Here is a 27117-nt window from a genome sequence, read left to right as displayed (position 1 = left end):
GGGGATATGAGCAGTACGGACGTCTGTACCTGTGTGTCTATGGTATAGGATCTGCAATCTATGGAGAAGATCGTTGTGATCTTCGAAGAAATCCTGGCAGAAAGTGTACTCATTTCTTTCAGCGCCACCACTGGGCGAATGAAGAATTACATATGACTATGAAATGTGTAGACTTGCTTGGTCCTCCAATGAGAGAGATGTTCTTCGTGGCCACTTTCTACTCTGGCCATAAATGAGGAACGTTATCCCTCTTTGATATAGAATTGTAAAATAGATGATTTGAACCGGGACCCCCATTAATCCATAAAACCCCTTTCAATTAAGATGTCTATGACATATGGCACCCCACCAGTTAAAAGGCTTGCCCACATGGTCACTTGAGTAAGGCTGGAGACTCCATCGTTGTGTCTGTCGGAATTCACTGCAAGACTAAATTTTATGTCCAGTGGTTTCCAATACGACATTGTAGTCAAGTTCTGTTCTTGTCCATCATCTAATGTATCCGATTGAGTTGGTTTTTCTATCCTTGTGGTCCTCCAATGGAGCAGAAGCGTGGAGAGAAATACACAGGTGGCGATGTAAAGCGATATTCAAGCTCAGACCAATATTCTTGCGTATCTAAGGCCTTAGATGACATGGACAAGTGGAATATCCATTGGAATATCCATGACATATGTAGGTGACCCCCTTTAGGTTCCCCACAGTATGTGGTTTATATTACACAGATCAGTGGGCGCCATAGGTGCTGCCACCAAAAGACTTGGGGGCTGAGACACAGACTGCATGGCCAGTCTGACACCAAAATTGCACCAAACTGTGCCACAATTTTGGCACAAACTAGGCCAACCTTGAACTGGTGTAAACTTTTGCACTAAAGAAGTCGATGGACCAGTTTTTTTTATCGTTTATACCACCTAACTTTTAGCAAATGTGGCTCATTATGTAGATCTAAGAGATGGGCCCTGAAAGAAGGGAAAGACCTTTGATCTTTTTTTTTTTTACTTTTTTTTTTTTGCAAATCCCCATACAAACGGAAAACGTATTAATGATGTTCCATTAAACCACCAAATCCATCACTGCAAAATAAGACTCACTAAAAGCTTTCAATTACTTCAAGTAAATTAGTATGATATAAATATAGCCGTCCCATCGATAGCTGTCAGGAGACGACCATGTTAATTAGAAAGATATAAGATACACCGAACATTCCCTCTTAATTGCCCCTCCGCTATTTGTCCATGAATGATTCCCAGCAAGGGCCCATTACAAGTTCACTGTGACCTCGCCGCCATGTATCTGATGGATTGTAGGATGAAACATTTATTAGGGACATAAAATTCACATCGAAGGGGAAGTATCATGGTGGATAATGTATATTATATATAGTATGGATTATACCGACGGTGGGCAATTCAGGGTAGGGATAGATGGGCGTCTAGAAGGAAACTGTCGCCATTGGGCCCATAAATAGTAAAGCGTCAGGGGTCTTTATTGGGAAGAAAAAATACTATTAACCAAGAAAAAAATTCCCACATAAAGTAGAATTCCGTGAATTAGATATTGAAATTGTTACAAATTTTTAAAAAAGTTTAGAATTTTGGCAAATTCAAAAGCTTTGGGGTTAGTTTCACGTAATGGCTCAAAGGGGCGACTTCCAGTTTAGAGATTGGAAGAAGACAGAGAAGAAGGATCGCGTGGCATTGGGCCTCCCCATAATGTCTTACAGGCAGGTCTCCCCCTCGCACGGCCAATCATCGCAGCCAAATAAGTTGCTGTTACTTTGGTATTATGGATACTATGGTGGCGTAAAGGGTTGGATAGAGTTGCAAGACAATTCCAAAGGTTGGACACAAATCAAATCTAACTATCGATTCAATTGAATCAGACCTGGAACTAATTTTGAAAAATCCGGTCATGTCCACTTCCCCTGCCGACCTCAAAAATTAAACATCAGGAATTCTAAAATCCAATATGGAGTCCCAAATGTCATCTCCAAGCAGTTCTGGTATTACCCATGAACACCATATAAACTATGAGTGACACGGATGTGAGTGTCCCTTGTTATTGCCCAATTATTATATAATGGGAAACCTTCATCTTTGTTTCGAGAAGACATTGTAACGGGAACTATCCAGGACCTTCCTGTTCAATGACATTACTAAGTTATAGAACAGTTCTGTATGGAGAGACAACAGCAGATAAGAAAAGATAAGATACTATTAAATGATTATCTTATCTCATCTTCTGTTGTCTCGTCTTACAGTTCTTGTTGCAACAAACCGGCAGAAGTGGGGAAGGGAACGGATGGCGGGGGTGTAAGAAGAGTGGGGAGCTCAACTATGAACTTTATTTTTATCAATGTGTATCTCTTGACTGGGCACCGCCATCCTTGTTCCTTTGCTGGGATCAATAGTCATCCACTTCTGCGTCCGTACTACATCACCAATACATCCATAATATATGAGAGCATGGAAATCCAGTGTGGCCAAATATCAGCTAAACTTTTGCACCGGCTATATTCACGCCCCTGGATAACAATCCTGATGTGTTGTATAGGGTCAGATATAGAAACATTCCTATATCCAGGGCAGCTGAGGTTGAGGGTCCGGTTTGCAGCCAATGTGCAGACTATCATATAGAACCGGCCGACAGCTGTACTTCTTTAATCACTTTGTAAGCGCCCGGTTATTTATTCTCTTTCTTCCTCTCCGATCGATAGATTTGTACATGGGGCGACGTCGCCCTGTGATCAGACGATATTGCTCTGGAGCTTCCTCCCCTATAAGTTCATTTGCTAATTGGTGCCGTCCTTTTATCTGGGACACGGCGCTCTGCGTGTCATTGAACGCTTTGATCACGAAACCATTTTTCTTGTCACATCCTACTTTTTCTTTTTGCGACCAGCGACACTGTCACCGCCATCTCCCAAATCTCGAATTTCTATTTCCCATCAATGAAAAATTAGGAACAACCTCCATTTCCGCGTTGTCAAACTTATCATCGACCTCGGAGACTAAACAGCTGGCTGGATATATCAATGGATATGTGTTACGGGAAGAATTTTTTGCATATTTTTTGTTTTTTTTTTATATGCAAATTTGTCTTCAAAATTCATTTGGAAATGAAGGTTTGAGAAATCTCCGGTCGTCTCATTCGGCGCCTCTATTTAGCCCTCACTTTGAAGCTTTGACCTTCTTTTTCTCATAATAATCCGAGTTCAACAAATATTCTTTAGACGCTGTTGAACTCGAATATTTAAAATTAGGGAGAGAGAGAGGAGGCTGCAGCGGGGGAGCGACATGCGGCAGGCATACAAAAACATTCGCTTGTCTCGACCCATGCCGGATTATGACAAGGGAGGAAAAGAAACGGCGAGAAGAAAGCTTCTCTATATTACATAAGGAATCTAATTTATTAGCTGCCAGGACCGGCCTATATTGAATCAAATATCAATCATCCATTGAATTATGGAAACATTACCTACTAAATCAAAGTCACCAAACAGGAATAAAAGAAGAAATGTATTCATGTGACTGCATCGCAAAATCTCATCAAACTTGTGGATACTGAAGGTTTATCGCTCGTGAAATTGTCGCCAAAGGTCAGACACCAGAGGAGAGACGGTCACGGGCTAATGAAATTAGTCAAAAAGTTCATTGATAACTTTGGATGAGAGATTCTAAATTCTGTTGGATCCAATATTATATTGAGAAGTAGGCCCTAAATACCTGGCACTTTAAACTCACCCATTAAGTAGACTACACCTTTCTTGTTAAACTTCCAAAAAGTCATACAGAGTCTTAAAATTCCTATAGGCCTCTCTAAGAGATCTCCGGGTCTAGGTATCACTAGAAATAAGTGCCAGGTCCATGACTGGTCCATGGTTGTGGAATTTCCCTGTATGGTGCCTGCACTAATGGTGGTCAGCACAGGTTCAGGAGATGATCTTGGTGCCCTCTTGGACCACCCATGGACATCCTGAATCTTTGTCTACACCAAGATGCATGGCACTATGATGGGGGGGCTTTTTACTACTGTACCAGTGGCACCAAGGAAGGGCTTCTTGTAGAGGGCTACAGTAAGCCCTTATAGGATCCAAGGAAATAGAAGAGAAATCAAGGGGTAGAGAAAGAACCAAGAATCACTAAAGAGCGAAGAAGAATACGAAGAACCAAGAGGATGATCCACGCAGATGAGAAAGAACCAAGAATCACAGTGGAGAGGAGCTAAGAAGAATATGAGGAACCAAGAAGATGATCCATGGAGATGAGAAAGAACCAAGAATCATAAAGGAGAGGGGTGAAGAAGAATACGAAGAACCAAGAGGACGATCCATGGAGATGAGAAAGAACCAAGAATCATAAAGGAGAGAGAAGAATACGAAGAACCAAGAGGACGATCCATGGAGATGACAAAGAACCAAGAATCACGGAGGAGAGGAGCAAAGAAGAATATGAGGAACCAAGAAGACGATCTATGGAGAAGAGAATGAACCAATTATGGAGAAAAAGAAGAGGAACCAAGAATAAAAAGGAAATTACAACAAAATGTGCAGGGAAAATCAAGTAGTAAAGGAAAGATCCAAGAGTCACAGAAGAGAGAAGCGAAGAAGAATACAAAGAACCAAGAATTACAAAGATGAAGAGGATCCATGGAGATGAGAAACAACCAATAATCATGGAAAAAAGTAAGAGAAGACAAAAATAAAAGATTACAAAAAAGTAGAGGAGGAAATCAAAGAGTAAAGGAAAGATCCAAGAATCACAGAGAAGTGCAACAAAGGAGAAGAGAAAGTACAAAGACTCATGGAAAAGAGGAAGCAAGACAATGAAAAAGAACCAAGAATTATTGAGGAGGAACCAAGGAGATGAGGAAGTAGCAAGAATCATAGAGCAGAGCAATGTTGAAGATGAAAAACAAACAAAAATTATGGAGAAGAGGAACCAAGAAAAAGAGGCGCAACCAAGAGTCAGAGAAGAGGAATCATGAAGATGAAGAAGAATGAAAACTTATAGAGAAGAAAAGAAACCAAAGACAAGAGATACAACTATGAATCTCAGAGAAGAGGAATCAAGAACATGAAAAAGCCGAAATTATGGAGAAGGCAACAAAGGAAAACAGGAAAAACAAAGAAGTATATGCCATTAGACGACTTCCATAACTCATCCCAATCTTTACCTTTATAACCCTTCTTTGGCTCCAGTGTCCTCAATTGGGCATTACAGAGTCTGAAGTCAAGGCCAGCAAGAGACTCAATGGCAGCCAGAAAGGATGAGACACGTCTGACACAGACAACTACACCAGCTATTTAATATAAGGATATTGTCCAACAATCCCAAAGATCTCGGCTTCCAAAACTCCTGTGTTTTTCTTGGAAGGAAAGAAACGTGTGGGCGAGTGGTGTTAACTGCAACTCTGTAAATACCTGTTCTGCTCTTTCTCTTATTAAACTTTAAGAAAGTGTTTTAACATCTTAGGAGATCCATCTTAAAAATAAAGTGCCATATGTATATACCAGCGTGGGTGTATGTAATTAAGCCAAGAAATTGTAGGTTAAGATGTGATAAGCATATAATTATGACGGAGCGCCAATCACCCCTCTATTGCTTTAAATTCGCGGAGAAAACAGATTTTTTTAAAGTATAAATATGTATGCAAATTTCTATCACACAAAATATTGATACTGTGCTCGTCTGTGAAGCGTGCGGTCGCTCATTTACATCGTCGCAGAAATTATAGCTTAATGTTTATAAGATTGTATAGCACAAGCAAAGTGAAAAACAACAATACTTGGCAAACAGTCCATATGGTGACATCATGCTGGCTTTTTCAGATTTCGTGATAGGTCTTTTTGTCGCAAAGTATGACACATTTTTAATTTTATTCCTAGACTGTTTATGATGTTTTCTATGGTTCTATATATATATATAGAAGACCTTGAGTATAAAGATGAGAGGCAAATGAAATGAGGAAGAACCAAGAATCACAGATCACAGAGAAGAGGAACCAAGAGGAAGAAGAAGAAGAAGAAATAACGAAAAGTAACCAAAAAGAGAGCGAAGAACCAAGGATCACAGAAAAGAGGAACAAAGAAGAAGAAGAAGAAAAAGAAATAACGAAAAGTAATCAAAAAGAAAGTGAAGAACCAAGAATCACAGAAAAGAGGAACCAAGAGGAAGACGAAGAAGAAATAACAACAAAAGTAAACAAAAAGAAACAAAGAACCAAGAATCACAGAGAAGAGAAACAAAGTAGAAGAAGAAGAAATAAAAAGTAACCAAAAAGAAAGCGAAGAACCAAGAATCACAGAGAAGAGGAACCAAGAAGAAGAAGAAGAAGAAATAACGAAAAGTAACCAAAAAGAATCACAGAAAAAAGGAACCAAGTGCAAGAAGAAGAAGAAATAACAATGAAAAGTAAACAAAAAGAAACAAAGAACCAAGAATCACAGAGAAGAGGAACTACGGCCAATAGCAAAAATTAAGAAACACAAAGACAAGGAACCAAGACAAACTGGAAGCACAAAAAAATTCACTATGAAAAGCCACCAAAAAGAAAAGGAAGAAGGGAGAATTATGGAGAAGAAGAAGAAGAAGATGGACCAAAGTGGCAGAAGAGGAAGAAATCATAATCATGGAGAACAGTGAGAGAAACCAAGAGAAGGGGAGGAACCAAGAATTACAGAGAAGAGAAACGGAACCTGAGAAGAGAAAACCAAAAATGACAGGAAAGAGGAATCAGTGAGAAGATATATAATTAAGAATAATGAGAAGGAGGGGAAAGCAAGAAGAACAACAACCAAGAATCTCAGAGAAGAGGAACCAAAGAGAAGAAGTAGAAGAACAACAAATAATCACGAAGTGCAACCAAAGACAAGAGGAAGGACAAGATTATTAAGAAGTAGGATAGAACAACCAACAATAAGTTGAAGAACATGAAAACAAGGAGAAAAAGAAGAACCAAGGAGCATGGAAAGGAGGAACCAAGACAAAGGGAAGGAGCCAATAATTTACTATGAAGAGGAACCAAGGTGATGAGGAAAAAAAGAATCATGGTGAAGAGGAAGAGGAAAGGGTTAGGGATCATACAGAAGAAGAAGATAAACCAAAGAGAATAGAAAAAACAAAGAATTATTGAGAAGAGGAACCAAGGAGAAAAAGAACTATGAACAAAAGAGGAAGGGACCAAGGAGAAGAGGAAGAATCAAGAAACATGGAGGAGAGGAACCAAGAAGAAGAAGAGGAAGAATCAAGAAACATGGAGGAGTGGAACCAAGAAGAAGAGGAAGAATCAAGAAACATGGAGGAGAGGAACCAAGAAGAAGAGGAAGAATCAAGAAACATGGAGGAGAGGAACCAAGAAGAAGAGGAAGAATCAAGAAACATGGAGGAGAGGAACCAAGAAGAAGAGGAAGAATCAAGAAGCATGGAGGAGAGTAACCAATAAGAAGAGGAAGAATCAAGAATCGTGGAGGAGAGGAACCAACAAGAAGAGGAAGGATCAAGAATCATGGAGAAGAGAAACCAAGAAGAGGGAACATCAAGAATAACAGAGACAAGGAAGCAGAACCTAGAAGAAGAGGAAGAACCCAGAATCATAGAGAAAAGGTAAGGACTGACAAAAAATATTGAGGAGAAGAACTAAGTGGAAGAGAGAATACCTAGAATCACAGAATCAAGCAATGACTAGGAAAGTGAGAAATCTAAAAATCCAAACAGAATAGTGGAAATTGTGTACATTGAGATAGAGATAATCCCCCTGGCAGCCACAATGGTGACCAAATTATCTCCATGGATCTGCCTTAGATATCCCATATAAACCAACTGTTATCCTTGGGCAAAATCTGTGAGGAACCATACACTACCTTCATAAAATACAGTATGGAAACAAGCTGTCCAGGTAAAACAGATGTACCTGCAGGTCTGTAGCAACAAGATTTCTAAGTTGATCAACTCAACTCTGCTATTCCAGTAACTGGAGATTGGAGACTTTGGTTTGCCCATTTGTAAAGTACCAAACTCAATAGGCAAAATTTAAGAAAACATTGAAGGCAAAGGTCCACTACTGATGAGATAAGAAAGGCTCCCACCTATAATTATATACTTCAAGTGTGTCCAATTCAAGCAACACAATAATAAGAATATGTCTACCCGACCTCAACCTTAGTCCTTGTCATGGGCTGCATAAAACCCCCCACACAAACAATACCTTATGATTTATAGGTTGTCCTGGAGAAACTAGTAGGCATAAGACCACTACTCGTCTCATTGGTAGCAGAGCTCTATTGCCCTGAGGTATCAATCAAAATTCGAATAATTGTGGCGAGGTTCCCCTTTCTTCCATCAATCAACATACCTGGTTTTAGATGAGCAAATGGGATCTCTCCAGTTAGCAGTTCCCAAAGACACAAAGCGTAGCTGAAGACGTCAGCCTTGATGGTATACCGGGTGGACTGGCTGAAGACCTCTGGAGCCATCCATCGTAGGTTCTACGGATATATAATACCACAAAATTTCAAGGTTTACTTCCAAAAACGCAAACTTGTGGGACAATTTAAGTTATAGGACGGTATCACACAGAATTCAACACTGGTGACCATTTCGTTTTTTGACGGTCATACTCCTATGGCTATGGATATCCCAGAAGCCACCTGGTGTGATTCCAAAATATTTAGAAGAGATTTCTAATGATTGATTTTCTTAATCAATTTAATAAGGGTCAAAATCATTTAGGAAAAGATGGAATGGAATGATTTTTGGTTTCCAAAAAGTTGGATTGTTCCTAGTTACTCAGTTTAGAGAGGCATAAGGTTGGCCTTTGGTTTGTGTGTCCTGTGCAACCCTCATGGGTGTACAATTGTAGCCATCACGTGGGCCAAGTATATGAGGAATGGGGTGGGTGACTAGGGCTGACCCTTTAATAACTAGGACAGGACAGGTTCTCTACAGCAAGAAATACTCTTTGGAACCAATCTCTACTCTATCCAACAGATAAGGATCCTGACCAGAGGACCACTATTATCTCCGAATTTCCTAACAGGGTATCTGGAAGTGGGTCTTTGACGACTAGGGTGGGTGACTTAGGGCTGACCCTTTAATAACTAGGACAGGACAGGTCCTCTAGAGCAAGAAATACTCTTTGGTACCAATCTCTACTCTATCCAAGAGATAAGGATCCTGACCAGAGGACCCCTATTGTCTCCGAATTTCCTAACAGGGTATATGGAAGTGGGTCTTCGAGTCTTTGATGACTAGGGTGGGTGACTTAGGGCTGACCCTTTACTGACTAAGGTGGGGTTGTGACAACCACTTTTCTATTTGATAGGTCCCACAATGGTGATCCCGGAGTAGGATTTCCTCTCGTTTAGGGGAAATGAGACATTGCCCAGCCTCTATAACCAATGGGCCAACCATGTAACGCCCTATGTAAGGTTTTCCAAAGAGAGAGATCCCTTTAATTCAGAAAAGTAGCTCAATGGGTTTTATGGAAACCACAAACAAACCATCCCAGCGGTAGAGGATTACGCACTAAAGGCGGTGTATAATGCCGCTCCATTAACCACGTCTTGTGCTGCCTTTTTCCATATGTACATGTTATTATTACTACATTAAAACACTTTGCAAACACTTCTCGGCGTCTTACACCCAGTCTGCACTTACCCAACTATCTGAATAGAATTCAAGGACGTGTTTACTTCTCAGCCGGGAAAGGAAGGCTCTTGACAAAACATGTTCCTACTTAGCTGGCAGTTGTACCTGAAATCTGCGGCTTATTGGGCCAAATATGGGATTGCATGGATTAGCATCCCAAAGAAAATGTTTCCATTATTAACAGCCGTCCTCCTTATCATTATTCATGTGCTTGTCATTAGGGTCTACCAGTAATTAGAATTTCGTATGGTAGGAGCTGCTATGGCAACAGACTACAATACCGCTTGGCTCTCGGACAGAATGAGATTTGTCTAACAAGCAGGACGTGCAACGACACACTGACAAAATCTCCGAACACGGGGCTTAGTCTGTATCCACTAAGCTGCCGGTGGATGGGTTTTATCTTAAAGGGGTATTCCGGTGATTTTTGCAATACGTATGCTTTCGGTAGCCTTGCCATTGTCAAGTCTTCAAGAAAATTGGTTGGGATCACGTGAGCGTCACGCAGGATGGAAAACATCAGATCTATGGAATTTTTTGGCCATGGCCACATCCCCAATAGATGTGACTATACCACTTTTCAGCAGTGCCCTCTTTTTCGTGACATGGGCGACACCTCCTATTCGGACATGACCCAAGTCGCTTATAAATTGACTCTTAGTTGCCGGAACCGAGATTTGCTATCTCTTCTAGAAGTTTGGGAGGTTTCCCCTATTTTAAGGAGCCCCCCAGAGCTTTCGGGAGAGTTGGCAAATAGGATTTAAACCATAATTGCCAACTTTTACATGTTGGCCCCTGGGGAGACCCAAGATTTTTTTTTATCATAATTCCATGTAAGGTGTTTTTTTTTTTTTTGGCAGTGAATGGGTCAAACCAAAAACAGATGGTTTTTGCCACAATTTCACCATAAATCCATGGAACGTTTTGGCTTGACCTCTTTTTCTTGGAGCTTGGCAAGTATGAATCAATCCTTAGTTGCCAACTTTTACATGTTGGACACTGGGGGACCCAATACTATGGTTACGCCCCATTTGATACAGCTACCACTCTTTGGGGTGCAGTATGCCCCCTTTTTGCCCCTTGTTCACAGCGTAGACACAAAACGTACCAGCTCCATTTTATAATAGAGTGACGTATTGTATGGCCCTGACCAGTGGCGTAACTAGGAATGGCGGGGCCCCGTGGCGAACTTTTGACATGCCCCCCCCCCCAACAGACACCGACGTCGAAGACCTCGACCGGCCCCCTCCTCTGCACTCTATTATGTCCCTTAGTGGTCCCTGCATACAGTATTATCCCCCATAGTGGCCCCTGCACACAGTATTATCCCCCATAGTGGCCCCTGCACACAGTATTATCCCCCATAGTGGCCCCTGCACACAGTATTATCCCCCATAGTGGCCCCTGCACACAGTATTATCCCCCATAGTGGCCCCTGCACACAGTATTATGTCCCTTACTGGCCCCTGCACACAGTATTTTGTCCCTTACTGGCCCCTGCACACATTATTTTGTCCCTTACTGGCCCCTGCACACATTATTTTGTCCCTTACTGGCCCCTGCACACAGTATCATTCCCCATAGTGGCCCCTGCACACAGTATTATGTCCCTTACTGGCCCCTGCACACAGTAGTATGCCCCTTACTGGCCCCTGCACACAGTATTAGCCCCCATAGTGGCCCCTGCACACAGTATTATGTCCCTTACTGGCCCCTGCACACAGTATTTTGTCCCTTACTGGCCCCTGCACACAGTATTTTGTCCCTTACTGGCCCCTGCACACAGTATTTTGTCCCTTACTGGCCCCTGCACACAGTATCATCCCCAATAGTGGCCCCTGCACACAGTGTTATTTCCCTTACTGGCCCCTGCACAAAGTATCATCCCCCATAGTGGCCCCTGCACACAGTATTTTCTCCCTTACTGGCCCCTGCACACAGTATTATCCCCCATAGTGGCCCCTGCACACAGTATTATGTCTCTTACTGGCCCCTGCACACAGTATAATGGCGTGGGCCCTATGGCAGCCGCCTCTGCTGCCTCTATGGTAGTTACGCCTCTGGCCCTGACCAACAGCTGAAGTCCATATGGAGTATGTATCTCATATATATACCGAGATGATGGATAATTCCGTGTGAGGAGCCTTCTATGGCAGCGAAAGGGTCAAAGCAATAAAAGTTACCCACCCCGGGCTGCTTGGTCATGTTGTCTTCGTCCATCGACTGAAGAAATCTAGATTCTGAAAGGAAAAAATACAAAGGGAAAAAAATCTGAGCCTTGGATCAAGAACCAGTTTACAAAAATAAATGAGAAGTCGCTGGAGCATGTTAATGGCGTCGCTGCAAATATTCTATCCATTACACTGATACCAAAAGAAATGTCTGCCGCAACCCCGGAGCAGAGACCTATTCATGGACACCACGTCTTATCAGCGCAGGGGTCATGTTTTTATCTGTACATATAGTCAAGGTTAAGAGGAACAAGTTTGGGTTATTACTGAGACGGGGCGGCTCTGCTATTCCATCGGTGCAGAGCGCTCTGGTGTAAATGTCACAGGTATAATGGAGCCTGGTGGTATATATATGTGGTGTATACATGTGTAGTATCGGGGGGGATATACCTACATAATAGACCCTTCATATTGGTATACCATGGGGGACAACTGGCCTGAATTTACTGGGACTCTCCCTAATTTTCACTCCTTAGCGGTGAGGAACAATTCATTACTTTCCATTCAGCTCCCCGCTACGTCCCGGTTATTTTGGCCTTATATAGCGAGAATATTATTTGTGTCGAATGTAAAAAGGGGAACGGCCTAAAACATGGCAGCTTGAGTATTTTGTGAATGTGTTAGTGAGGGGGATTTATTAGATGCATGCTACTCACCTCCAAAGTCAGCGACTACGGCGTGACCATCCTCATACAGCAAGATGTTGTGACTGCAAGGGACACAAATACTGTTACATAGATCACCAGTGCAGTGCAAATGAATGGGCCTAGTCCGGAGGGTGCTGTTGTGAGGCGGACGCCGCAGCTGAATCGGCCGCAGAATCCGCCCAAAGAAAGGGCAGCTTGTTTCTGCATAGACCTCTATTGTGAGGGAGCGGATTTTGAGGAGGATTCAGCGCCAAAATCCGCCCCCTCTTGCCCCATGTCAACTAGCCCTTAAGGTCTCTAAGCCACAGCAGCAAATGTATACATTGTATAACCCATAAGGAATCTCACAAATACCTAAGACATGTACAATCAATCATAATATTCAGTATAAGTGGCAAATAAAAGTCCCAACAACAGAAGAACTGGGGCTAAGGAGTGGCAGCATCTACACCTTATAGAGAGTACGCGGGCTCATCTATAAATCCACCATTACACCATGTAATACCTTGTATACAAATAGCAGCTAAGAGAAGTCCATTGGATATACATAATATCTTAAACAGGTCCAGAGTTACAACTTATACTCCAGAGCTGTAATCACAATTCTTCTGTCATTCATCAGAAACAGCCAATGATTGCATCAGACACCTTCTAACAGCTTAGCTGAGCTCCCACAATGCTGTGAGTAGTAACATTATGCACATAAGGTGATCATATAGTGCCTGGCACATAGATGACACTTCCCAGAATGCAAATCACGAAAGAAAGTAATGTAATGTATATACACAGTGATTATACCAGCAGAATAGTGAGCACAGCTCTGGAGTATAATACAGGATAAGTAATGTAATGTATGTACACAGTGACTGTACCAGCAGAATAGTGAGCGCAGCTCTGGAGTATAATACAGGATAAGTAATGTAATGTATGTACACAGTGACTGCACTAGCAGAATAGTGAGCGCAGCTCTGGAGTATAATACAGGATAAGTAATGTAATGTATGTACACAGTGACTGCGCCAGCAGAATAGTGAGCGCAGCTCTGGAGTATAATACAGGATAAGTAATGTAATGTATGTACACAGTGACTGTACCAGCAGAATAGTGAGCGCAGCTCTGGAGTATAATACAGGATAAGTAATGTAATGTATGTACACAGTGACTGCACTAGCAGAATAGTGAGCGCAGCTCTGGAGTATAATACAGGATAAGTAATGTAATGTATGTACACAGTGACTGCACCAGCAGAATAGTGAGCGCAGCTCTGGAGTATAATACAGGATAAGTAATGTAATGTATGTACACAGTGACTGCACCAGCAGAATAGTGAGCGCAGCTCTGGAGTATAATACAGGATAAGTAATGTAATGTATGTACACAGTGACTGTACCAGCAGAATAGTGAGCGCAGCTCTGGAGTATAATACAGGATAAGTAATGTAATGTATGTACACAGTGACTGCACCAGCAGAATAGTGAGCGCAGCTCTGGAGTATAATACAGGATAAGTAATGTAATGTATGTACACAGTGACTGCACCAGCAGATTAGTGAGCGCAGCTCTGGAGTATACCACAGGATAAGTAATGTAATGTATGTATACAGTGACTGCACCAGCAGAATAGTGAGCGCAGCTCTGGAGTATAATACAGGATAAGTAATGTAATGTATGTACACAGTGACTGCACCAGCAGAATAGTGAGCGCAGCTCTGGAGTATAATACAGGATAAGTAATGTAATGTATGTACACAGTGACTGTACCAGAAGAATAGTGAGCGCAGCTCTGGAGTATAATACAGGATAAGTAATGTAATGTATGTACACAGTGACTGTACCAGAAGAATAGTGAGCGCAGCTCTGGAGTATAATACAGGATAAGTAATGTAATGTATGTACACAGTGACTGCACCAGCAGAATAGTGAGCGCAGCTCTGGAGTATAATACAGGATAAGTAATGTAATGTATGTACACAGTGACTGCACCAGCAAAATAGTGAGCGCAGCTCTGGAGTATAATACAGGATAAGTAATGTAATGTATGTACACAGTGACTGTACCAGCAGAATAGTGAGCGCAGCTCTGGAGTATAATACAGGATAAGTAATGTAATGTATGTACACAGTGACTGCACCAGCAGAATAGTGAGCGCAGCTCTGGAGTATAATACAGGATAAGTAATGTAATGTATGTACACAGTGACTGCACCAGCAGATTAGTGAGCGCAGCTCTGGAGTATAATACAGGATAAGTAATGTAATGTATGTATACAGTGACTGCACCAGCAGAATAGTGAGCGCAGCTCTGGAGTATAATACAGGATAAGTAATGTAATGTATGTACACAGTGACTGCACCAGCAGAATAGTGAGCGCAGCTCTGGAGTATAATACAGGATAAGTAATGTAATGTATGTACACAGTGACTGTACCAGCAGAATAGTGAGCGCAGCTCTGGAGTATAATACAGGATAAGTAATGTAATGTATGTACACAGTGACTGCACCAGCAGAATAGTGAGCGCAGCTCTGGAGTATAATACAGGATAAGTAATGTAATGTATGTATACAGTGACTGCACCAGCAGATTAGTGAGCGCAGCTCTGGAGTATAATACAGGATAAGTAATGTAATGTATGTATACAGTGACTGCACCAGCAGAATAGTGAGCGCAGCTCTGGAGTATAATACAGGATAAGTAATGTAATGTATGTACACAGTGACTGCACCAGCAGAATAGTGAGAGCGCAGCTCTGGAGTATAATACAGGATAAGAAATGTAATGTATGTACACAGTGACTGTACCAGCAGAATAGTGAGTGCAGCTCTGGAGTATAATACAGGATAAGTAATGTAATGTATGTACACAGTGACTGCACCAGCAGAATAGTGAGCGCAGCTCTGGAGTATAATACAGGATAAGTAATGTAATGTATGTACACAGTGACTGCGCCAGCAGAATAGTGAGCGCAGCTCTGGAGTATAATACAGGATAAGTAATGTAATGTATGTACACAGTGACTGCACTAGCAGAATAGTGAGCGCAGCTCTGGAGTATAATACAGGATAAGTAATGTAATGTATGTACACAGTGACTGTACCAGCAGAATAGTGAGCGCAGCTCTGGAGTATAATACAGGATAAGTAATGTAATGTATGTACACAGTGACTGCACTAGCAGAATAGTGAGCGCAGCTCTGGAGTATAATACAGGATAAGTAATGTAATGTATGTACACAGTGACTGCACCAGCAGAATAGTGAGCGCAGCTCTGGAGTATAATACAGGATAAGTAATGTAATGTATGTACACAGTGACTGCACCAGCAGAATAGTGAGCGCAGCTCTGGAGTATAATACAGGATAAGTAATGTAATGTATGTACACAGTGACTGTACCAGCAGAATAGTGAGCGCAGCTCTGGAGTATAATACAGGATAAGTAATGTAATGTATGTACACAGTGACTGCACCAGCAGAATAGTGAGCGCAGCTCTGGAGTATAATACAGGATAAGTAATGTAATGTATGTACACAGTGACTGCACCAGCAGATTAGTGAGCGCAGCTCTGGAGTATACCACAGGATAAGTAATGTAATGTATGTATACAGTGACTGCACCAGCAGAATAGTGAGCGCAGCTCTGGAGTATAATACAGGATAAGTAATGTAATGTATGTACACAGTGACTGCACCAGCAGAATAGTGAGCGCAGCTCTGGAGTATAATACAGGATAAGTAATGTAATGTATGTACACAGTGACTGTACCAGAAGAATAGTGAGCGCAGCTCTGGAGTATAATACAGGATAAGTAATGTAATGTATGTACACAGTGACTGTACCAGAAGAATAGTGAGTGCAGCTCTGGAGTATAATACAGGATAAGTAATGTAATGTATGTACACAGTGACTGCACCAGCAGAATAGTGAGCGCAGCTCTGGAGTATAATACAGGATAAGTAATGTAATGTATGTACACAGTGACTGCACCAGCAAAATAGTGAGCGCAGCTCTGGAGTATAATACAGGATAAGTAATGTAATGTATGTACACAGTGACTGTACCAGCAGAATAGTGAGCGCAGCTCTGGAGTATAATACAGGATAAGTAATGTAATGTATGTACACAGTGACTGCACCAGCAGAATAGTGAGCGCAGCTCTGGAGTATAATACAGGATAAGTAATGTAATGTATGTACACAGTGACTGCACCAGCAGATTAGTGAGCGCAGCTCTGGAGTATAATACAGGATAAGTAATGTAATGTATGTATACAGTGACTGCACCAGCAGAATAGTGAGCGCAGCTCTGGAGTATAATACAGGATAAGTAATGTAATGTATGTACACAGTGACTGCACCAGCAGAATAGTGAGCGCAGCTCTGGAGTATAATACAGGATAAGTAATGTAATGTATGTACACAGTGACTGTACCAGCAGAATAGTGAGCGCAGCTCTGGAGTATAATACAGGATAAGTAATGTAATGTATGTACACAGTGACTGCACCAGCAGAATAGTGAGAGCAGCTCTGGAGTATAATACAGGATAAGTAATGTAATGTATGTATACAGTGACTGCACCAGCAGATTAGTGAGCGCAGCTCTGGAGTATAATACAGGATAAGTAATGTAATGTATGTATACAGTGACTGCACCAGCAGAATAGTGAGCGCAGCTCTGGAGTATAATACAGGATAAGTAATGTAATGTATGTACACAGTGACTGCACCAGCAGAATAGTGAGAGCGCAGCTCTGGAGTATAATACAGGATAAGAAATGTAATGTATGTACACAGTGACTGTACCAGCAGAATAGTGAGTGCAGCTCTGGAGTATAATACAGGATAAGTAATGTAATGTATGTACACAGTGACTGCACCAGCAGAATAGTGAGCGCAGCTCTGGAGTATAATACAGGATAAGTAATGTAATGTATGTATACAGTGACTGCACCAGCAGAATAGTGAGCGCAGCTCTGGAGTATAATACAGGATAAGTAATGTAATGTATGTATACAGTGACTGTACCAGCAGAATAGTGAGCGCAGCTCTGGAGTATAATACAGGATAAGTAATGTAATGTATGTACACAGTGACTGCACCAGCAGAATAGTGAGAGCGCAGCTCTGGAGTATAATACAGGATAAGTAATGTAATGTCTGTACACAGTGACTGCACCAGCAGAATAGTGAGCGCAGCTCTGGAGTATAATACAGGATAAATAATGTAATGCATGTACACAGTGACTGCACCAGCAGAATAGTGAGCGCAGCTCTGGAGTATAATACAGGATAAGTAATGTAATGTATGTACACAGTGACTGCACTAGCAGAATAGTGAGCGCAGCTCTGGAGTATAATACAGGATAAGTAATGTAATGTATGTACACAGTGACTGCACCAGCAGAATAGTGAGCGCAGCTCTGGAGTATAATACAGGATAAGTAATGTAATGTATGTACACAGTGACTGCACCAGCAGAATAGTGAGCGCAGCTCTGGAGTATAATACAGGATAAGTAATGTAATGTATGTATACAGTGACTGCACCAGCAGAATAGTGAGCGCAGCTCTGGAGTATAATACAGGATAAGTAATGTAATGTATGTACACAGTGACTGCACCAGCAGAATAGTGAGAGCGCAGCTCTGGAGTATAATACAGGATAAGTAATGTAATGTATGTACACAGTGACTGTACCAGAAGAATAGTGAGCGCAGCTCTGGAGTATAATACAGGATAAGTAATGTAATGTATGTACACAGTGACTGTACCAGAAGAATAGTGAGTGCAGCTCTGGAGTATAATACAGGATAAGTAATGTAATGTATGTACACAGTGACTGCACCAGCAGAATAGTGAGCGCAGCTCTGGAGTATAATACAGGATAAGTAATGTAATGTATGTATACAGTGACTGCACCAGCAGATTAGTGAGCGCAGCTCTGGAGTATAATACAGGATAAGTAATGTAATGTATGTATACAGTGACTGCACCAGCAGAATAGTGAGCGCAGCTCTGGAGTATAATACAGGATAAGTAATGTAATGTATGTACACAGTGACTGCACCAGCAGAATAGTGAGAGCGCAGCTCTGGAGTATAATACAGGATAAGAAATGTAATGTATGTACACAGTGACTGTACCAGCAGAATAGTGAGTGCAGCTCTGGAGTATAATACAGGATAAGTAATGTAATGTATGTACACAGTGACTGCACCAGCAGAATAGTGAGAGCGCAGCTCTGGAGTATAATACAGGATAAGTAATGTAATGTATGTACACAGTGACTGCACCAGCAGAATAGTGAGAGCGCAGCTCTGGAGTATAATACAGGATAAGTAATGTAATGTATGTACACAGTGACTGTACCAGAAGAATAGTGAGCGCAGCTCTGGAGTATAATACAGGATAAGTAATGTAATGTCTGTACACAGTGACTGCACCAGCAGAATAGTGAGCGCAGCTCTGGAGTATAATACAGGATAAATAATGTAATGTATGTACACAGTGACTGCACCAGCAGAATAGTGAGCGCAGCTCTGGAGTATAATACAGGATAAGTAATGTAATGTATGTACACAGTGACTGCACCAGCAGAATAGTGAGCGCAGCTCTGGAGTATAATACAGGATAAGTAATGTAATGTATGTACACAGTGACTGCACCAGCAGAATAGTGAGCGCAGCTCTGGAGTATAATACAGGATAAGTAATGTAATGTATGTATACAGTGACTGCACCAGCAGAATAGTGAGCGCAGCTCTGGAGTATAATACAGGATAAGTAATGTAATGTATGTACACAGTGACTGCACCAGCAGAATAGTGAGAGCGCAGCTCTGGAGTATAATACAGGATAAGTAATGTAATGTATGTACACAGTGACTGTACCAGCAGAATTGTGAGCGCAGCTCTGGAGTATAACACAGGATAAGTAATGTAATGTATGTATACAGTGACTGCACCAGCAGAATAGTGAGCGCAGCTCTGGAGTATAATACAGGATAAGTAATGTAATGTATGTACACAGTGACTGCACCAGCAGAATAGTGAGAGCGCAGCTCTGGAGTATAATACAGGATAAGTAATGTAATGTATGTACACAGTGACTGTACCAGAAGAATAGTGAGTGCAGCTCTGGAGTATAATACAGGATAAGTAATGTAATGTATGTACACAGTGACTGTACCAGCAGAATAGTGAGCGCTGCTGTGGAGTATAATACAGGATAAGTAACGTAATGTATGTACACAGTGACTGCATCAGCAGAATAGTGAGCGCAGCTCTGGAGTATAATACAGGATAAGTAATGTAATGTATGTACACAGTGACTATACCAGTAGAATAGTGAGCGCAGCTCTGGAGTATAATACAGGATAAGTAATGTAATGTATGTATAAAGTGACTGTACAAGCAGAATAGTGAGCGCAGCTCTGGAGTATAATACAGGATAAGTAATGTAATGTATGTATACAGTGACTGCACCAGCAGAATAGTGAGCGCAGCTCTGGAGTATAATACAGGATAAGTAATGTAATGTATGTACACAGTGACTGCACCAGCAGAATAGTGGGTGCAGCTCTGGAGTATAATACAGGATAAGTAATGTAATGTATATACACAGTGACTGTACCAGCAGAATAGTGACCGCAGCTCTGGAGTATAATACAGGATAAGTAATGTAATGTATGTATACAGTGACTGCACCAGCAGAATAGTGAGCACAGCTCTAGAGTATAATACAGGATAAGTAATGTAATGTATGTACACAGTGACTGCACCAGCAGAATAGTGAGCGCAGCTCTGGAGTATAATACAGGATAAGTAATGTAATGTATGTATACAGTGACTGCACCAGCAGAATAGTCAGCGCAGCTCTGGAGTATAATACAGGATAAGTAATGTAATGTATGTACACAGTGACTGCACCAGCAGAATAGTGGGTGCAGCTCTGGAGTATAATACAGGATAAGTAATGTAATGTATATACACAGTGACTGTACCAGCAGAATAGTGAGCGCAGCTCTGGAGTATAATACAGGATAAGTAATGTAATGTATGTACACAGTGACTGCACCAGCAGAATAGTGGGTGCAGCTCTGGAGTATAATACAGGATAAGTAATGTAATGTATATACACAGTGACTGTACCAGCAGAATAGTGAGCGCAGCTCTGGAGTATAATACAGGATAAGTAATGTAATGTATGTACACAGTGACTGCACCAGCAGAATAGTGAGCGCAGCTCTGGAGTATAATACAGGATAAGTAATGTAATGTATGTACACTGACTGTACCAGCAGAATAGTGAGCGCAGCTCTGGAGTATAATACAGGATAAGTAATGTAATGTGTGTACACAGTGACTGCACCAGCAGAAGAGTGAGCGCAGCTCTGGAGTATAATACAGGATAAGTAATGTAATGTATGTACACAGTAACTGTACCAGTAGAATAGTGAGCGCAGCTGTGGAGTATAATACAGGATAAGTAATGTAATGTATGTACACAGTGACTGCACCAGCAGAATAGTGAGTGCAGCTCTGGAGTATAATACAGGATAAGTAATGTAATGTATGTACACAGTGACTGTACCAGCAGAATAGTGAGTGCAGCTCTGGAGTATAATACAGAATAAGTAATGTAATGTATGTACACACTGACTGTACCAGCAGAATAGTGAGCGCAGCTCTGGAATATAATACAGGATAAGTAATGTAATGTATGTACACAGTGACTGTACCAGCAGAATAGTGAGTGCAGCTCTGGAGTATAATACAGGATATGTAATGTAATGTATATACACAGTGACTGTACCAGCAGAATAGTGAGCGCAGCTCTGGAGTATAATACAGGATAAGTAATGTAATGTATGTACACAGTGACTGTACCAGCAGAATAGTGAGCGCAGCTCTGGAGTATAATACAGGATAAGTAATGTAATGTATGCACACAGTGACTGCACCAGCAGAATAGTGAGCGCAGCTCTGGAGTATAATGGTGTTAATATTTCAGAAATATTTACCAAAAGGATCAATAAAAAGATCAATAACTTTACCACTGAGGCTTAATGGACCTTACAGGCTGCCACAGGGCTACACTATAACTATGACATGATGGATCATTAGCTCTCAGCAATTTTGCAAATGGTCATGATAGTAATTAATTATCTAATAACAGGTTATAACTTGGGATCTTATTCTGAAGCAAAAATCTAATGCCCTCATAAAAAGAAGAGTATAGAGTAAGATGGATGGACACCATCAACACTCCATAAATGGCAAAGTCTATTCATATGGTCTCCAATAAATAATGAACTTATGGCTTTATGTTGCCTTGTATATTCTCTGTAAATACAATGTATATGTTATGTATTAATTGTGGGTGTGAGCGCTGTAGTGCAGAATGCTGAACTACAATGGTGATACAAGGGACATATGTAAAGGACATTTCTGGTACTAAAGCATTGAATTAAGATGGTCCATATGTGAGGTCAAGTGGTTCTGCATTTGGCCGGTACTTAGAACATGTCCATCAGAGGATGGTGAACCAGAAACCAGATAGACCTTATTCATCAGGGAAACTTGGTGGACTGGAGGTCGGGGGGCCTTGGCCACTGCATGAGAACAAGTGGGCCAGGGTGTGTTAAACAAGGCCTGTGAAGACACTGTGTGATGGGTCGCCTGGAGTGTTCTTGGGAGACCCAAAAAGCAAGACTTGTCATCACGATATCATCCCATCAGAGGAGGGACCATTAAACCACAGTCTTAAAGGCTGCAACTCTATTGGGAGAGTTGTTGAGGCCACCAATCTACAGGTTCGAGTGATATGGCTGATATGCTGGGTCTGGTGACAGTAACCTATCTATCTGCAGGACTGGGGTGATATGCTGGTTCTGGTGACAGTAACCTATCTATCTGCAGGGCTGGGGTGATATGCTGGTTCTGGTGACACTAACCTATCTATCTGCAGGGCTGGGGTGATGTGCTGGGTCTGGTGACAGTAACCTATCTATCTGCAGGGCTGGGGTGATATGCTGGTTCTGGTGACAGTAACCTATCTATCTGCAGGACTGGGGTGATATGCTGGTTCTGGTGACAGTAACCTATCTATCTGCAGGGCTGGGGTGATATGCTGGTTCTGGTGACACTAACCTATCTATCTGCAGGGCTGGGGTGATGTGCTGGGTCTGGTGACAGTAACCTATCTATCTGCAGGGCTGGGGTGATATGCTGGTTCTGGTGACAGTAACCTATCTATCTGCAGGGCCGGGGTGATATGCTGGATCTGGTGACACTAACCTATCTATCTGCAGGGCTGGGGTGATATGCTGGTTCTGGTGACAGTAACCTATCTATCTGCAGGGCAGGGGTGATATACTGGGTCTGGTGACAGTAGCCTATCTATCTGCAGGGCTGGGGTGATATGCTGGTTCTGGTGACAGTAACCTATCTATCTGCAGGGCTGGGGTGATATGCTGGTTCTGGTGACAGTAACCTATCTATCTGCAGGGTTGGGGTGATATGCTGGTTCTGGTGACAGTAACCTATCTATCTGCAGAGCTGGGGTGATATGCTGGTTCTGGTGACAGTAACCTATCTATCTGCAGGGCTGGGGTGATATGCTGGTTCTGGTGACAGTAACCTATCTATCTGCAGGGCTGGGGTGATATGCTGGTTCTGGTGACAGTAACCTATCTATCTGCAGAGCTGGGGTGATATGCTGGTTCTGGTGACACTAACCTATCTATCTGCAGGGCTGGGGTGATATGCTGGGTCTGGTGACAGTAACCTATCTATCTGCAGAGCTGGGGTGATATGCTGGTTCTGGTGACTGTAACCTATCTATCTGCAGGACTGGGGTGATATACTGGGTCTGGTGACAGTAACCTATCTATCTGCAGGGCTGGAGTGATATGCTGGTCTGGTGACAGTAACCTATCTATCTGCAGGGCTGGGGTGATATGCTGGTTCTGGTGACAGTAACCTATCTATCTGCAGGGCTGGGGTGATATGCTGGTTCTGGTGACAGTAACCTATCTATCTGCAGGGTTGGGGTGATATGCTGGTTCTGGTGACAGTAACCTATCTATCTGCAGAGCTGGGGTGATATGCTGGTTCTGGTGACAGTAACCTATCTATCTGCAGGGCTGGGGTGATATGCTGGTTCTGGTGACAGTAACCTATCTATCTGCAGGGCTGGGGTGATATGCTGGTTCTGGTGACAGTAACCTATCTATCTGCAGAGCTGGGGTGATATGCTGGTTCTGGTGACACTAACCTATGTATCTGCAGGGCTGGGGTGATATGCTGGGTCTGGTGACAGTAACCTATCTATCTGCAGAGCTGGGGTGATATGCTGGTTCTGGTGACTGTAACCTATCTATCTGCAGGACTGGGGTGATATACTGGGTCTGGTGACAGTAACCTATCTATCTGCAGGGCTGGAGTGATATGCTGGTTTGGTGACAGTAACCTATCTATCTGCAGGGCTGGGGTGATATGCTGGTTCTGGTGATAGTAACCTATCTATCTGCAGGACTGGGGTGATATACTGGGTCTGGTGACAGTAACCTATCTATCTGCAGGGCTGGGGTGATATGCTGGTTCTGGTGACACTAACCTATCTATCTGCAGGGCTGGGGTGATATGCCTGATCCGATGACACTCCCTTTAATTCATGAATCCAAAAGCAAAACAAAAATCCCCCATAGATAACTTACATAACCGGCTACAACACACAGACGCCGCACCACGCCAGCATCTGCCACGTCTTCTAGCGTCCTGATACTCGGAGGAATAGACAGAATTCGCCTATTTGTAATTGTATGCAGCCACTGGGGAAACCATATTTTGGAGGGGGGTTAATTATTTAAATAAAAAGGGTGTAAAATGTGAATTTCGACACGATATCAGTAAAAAAAACCTCTTGGTTTAAACAGAGCGGCCTTATCTGAAATCAGATTATGCAAATGACTTTCAAATGAATGTGCGCGCGAGTATTTCCAGCGCTGTGATATGTAAAATGATTCATTTTATTACAAGCCTTTGAAGTCATGGTAACAGAAATCTTAATAAACGGAAAAAGATTTTCGGCATCAGCCTCATCAAACCGTATACACTGGCAGCTCCGACAGTAGATGTAAAGGGAGGCGGCTTTGTGCTCCGCTTTGTTTTTCAGCGCCCGGATAATGCAGATGTTGGTTATTAGACGGTATTTGCATACGCAAAGCGATCGGCGAGCACGAAAGGAATCACGGGGTAAGGCCGCGTACACATGGCGGTAATACGACGACTTACAAGTTGTATACACATTGTACAGTATAATGTTATCATATGGGATAATGGTGTCCTATGGTCTGTATGACTCAGGGACATACAGTGTATATATATAGCAACCAATCACGAGGCAACGTTCATGTCTTCCAGGAGCAAAATACAAAATGAAAGCTGTGCTGTGATTGGGTGCTATGAGTAATGTGACCGATCTACATATCACGGTATTGATGTACGATTTGTATAGGAGTCGGCTCAGAGAATCTACACAACTAGACAGTGGGTATATAGTGGATAATGGAGGGAAGGGAGAGGGTTAAATATATTGTGGGTGTGGCTATATATTACGGGCGCAAAATAGCGCGGCGTATACGCTCGTAACTCCCATTGAAATCAATGGGATCTTTTTTAGCACGCAAACTGCTGACACGCGTAGACGTGCCAGATCACGCTCCACTTTACATCGTGTGAACGCAGTTTTTGGAAATCGCAGCACTTATACCTACAGACACACCTACAGTGCCCCTACAGGTATAATGGAAGCAGAAAGTCCTCAGAGGAAACCTCTGTGGAGTTTCTGCAAAAAGCGCTGCAAGAAAACTGATGTGTTGCCGCCAGGGGTTTTTACCGCAGCGCTTTTTGGCTGTGGGACGCTGTGCTAGGCCTTGTCCTTATAGTGTGATGTACAGTATATTGAGATGTTAAAGAGGAGCTCTCACCACCTGGGGCACATGCGGTTTTATACACTGCTAGAAAGTCGACAGTGCGCTGAATTCAGCACACTGTCGGCTTTCCTGTTCTGTGCCCCCGGTGAAGAGTTATCGGTGCCAGTACTGTAGCTCTTCACTGTCAGAAGGGCGTTACTGACAGTCTGTCAGGAACGCCCCTCCTCACAGTAGCGTCTATTGCGCTACTGTGATTCATGGCTGGGTGGTAAGGAGCGCCCCCTCTCAGAGTGAAGTGCAATAGACGCTACTGTGAGGAAGGGGCGTTCCTGACTTTCAGAAACGCCCTTCTGACACTGAATAGCTACGGTAATGGCACCGATAGCTCTTCACCGGTGGCACAGAACGGGAAAGCTGAATTCAGCACACTGTCGGCTTTCTAGCGGTGTATTAATCCGCATGTGCCCCAAATGGTGAAAGGTCCTCTTTAAGGATTAGGCACAACAGTGAGACGCAGTGTTTTTCATTGAGTTTTTGTCCCCAGCACCTCGTTGTTTCCTCATTTCTGGAAATCTTGCACCTAATTAGTCATAGTGATCACATGAGGTGCAGGACTCCCAGCAAGACTAAATGGACACTGGCAGCGGACAACAGAGTAACAGGGACAGGTGAAGGCGCTTTCTATTTATTTATTTTTTTAATTTACACCTCCCACCCAGCACATGGGTCGCTCCAATTCCTGGACAAATCTTTAAAGGATTTATCCATCTTTGTAATATTGATGGTCTGTCCTTAGGATAGGCCAACAATATTACATCTGTGATGATACAACATCCAGGACCTCTGCAGATCAGCTCTTCTAGGACAGCGCGGCTACAGGTAATGGTAACATTTCTAGGAGCCATACTGATCACTTTCCATACAAAGTGTAGCAGTGGGTTTAGGTAGTGCGTTGTTGCTCATCGTATGGCAGGTGAGCTGCATGGCTCCCGACATGTTATTACCTTTAGTCACCCTGTCTCGGTATCGCTGGTCTGCAGGGGTCCTGATGGTGGGCCCCTAGAAACAATTCCACTGGTGGGCCCTAGACACCCCAGTCCGACCCTGACAGTAATCTATCTATCTGCAGGGCTGGGGTGATATGCTGGTTCTGGTGACACTAACCTATCTATCTGCAGGGCTGGGGTGATATGCTGGGTCTGGTGACAGTAACCTATCTATCTGCAGGGCTAGGGTGATATGCTGGTTCTGGTGACAGTAACCTATCTATCTGCAGGGCTGGGGTGATATGCTGGTTCTGGTGACAGTAACCTATCTATCTGCAGGGCTGGGGTGATATGCTGGGTCTGGTGACAGTAACCTATCTATCTGCAGGGCAGGGGTGATATACTGGTTCTGGTGACAGTAACCTATCTATCTGCAGGGCTGGGGTGATATGCTGGGTCTGGTGACAGTAACCTATCTATCTGCAGGGCTGGGGTGATATGCTGGTTCTGGTGACAGTAACCTATCTATCTGCAGGGCTGGGGTGATATACTGGTTCTGGTGACAGTAACCTATCTATCTGCAGGGCTGGGATGATATACTGGTTCTGGTGACAGTAACCTATCTATCTGCAGGGCTGGGGTGATATGCTGGGTCTGGTGACAGTAACCTATCT

General features: G+C 42.7%; 1 protein-coding gene across 1 annotated transcript in view; it reads right to left on the bottom strand.

Annotated features, from left to right (window-relative positions):
* The window catches only part of TNNI3K (TNNI3 interacting kinase), a 118026-nt gene that overhangs the window by 48484 nt on the left and 42425 nt on the right, over nucleotides 1-27117 (bottom strand). Inside the window, exons 18-20 of the mRNA XM_075287237.1 lie at nucleotides 12538-12590; nucleotides 11838-11890; nucleotides 8356-8488 (exon numbers count right to left, since the gene is read on the bottom strand). Of these exons, the coding sequence (XP_075143338.1) occupies nucleotides 8356-8488; nucleotides 11838-11890; nucleotides 12538-12590 (239 nt within the window). The remainder of the gene's footprint in view (nucleotides 1-8355; nucleotides 8489-11837; nucleotides 11891-12537; nucleotides 12591-27117) is intronic.

The sequence above is a fragment of the Leptodactylus fuscus genome, chromosome 9 (genome assembly GCF_031893055.1).
Source record: "Leptodactylus fuscus isolate aLepFus1 chromosome 9, aLepFus1.hap2, whole genome shotgun sequence".
In the NCBI taxonomy this organism is placed as follows: Eukaryota; Metazoa; Chordata; class Amphibia; order Anura; family Leptodactylidae; genus Leptodactylus; species Leptodactylus fuscus.
Note: the sequence above shows the minus strand (reverse complement) of the source record. Positions and strands in the feature narration are given on the sequence as shown.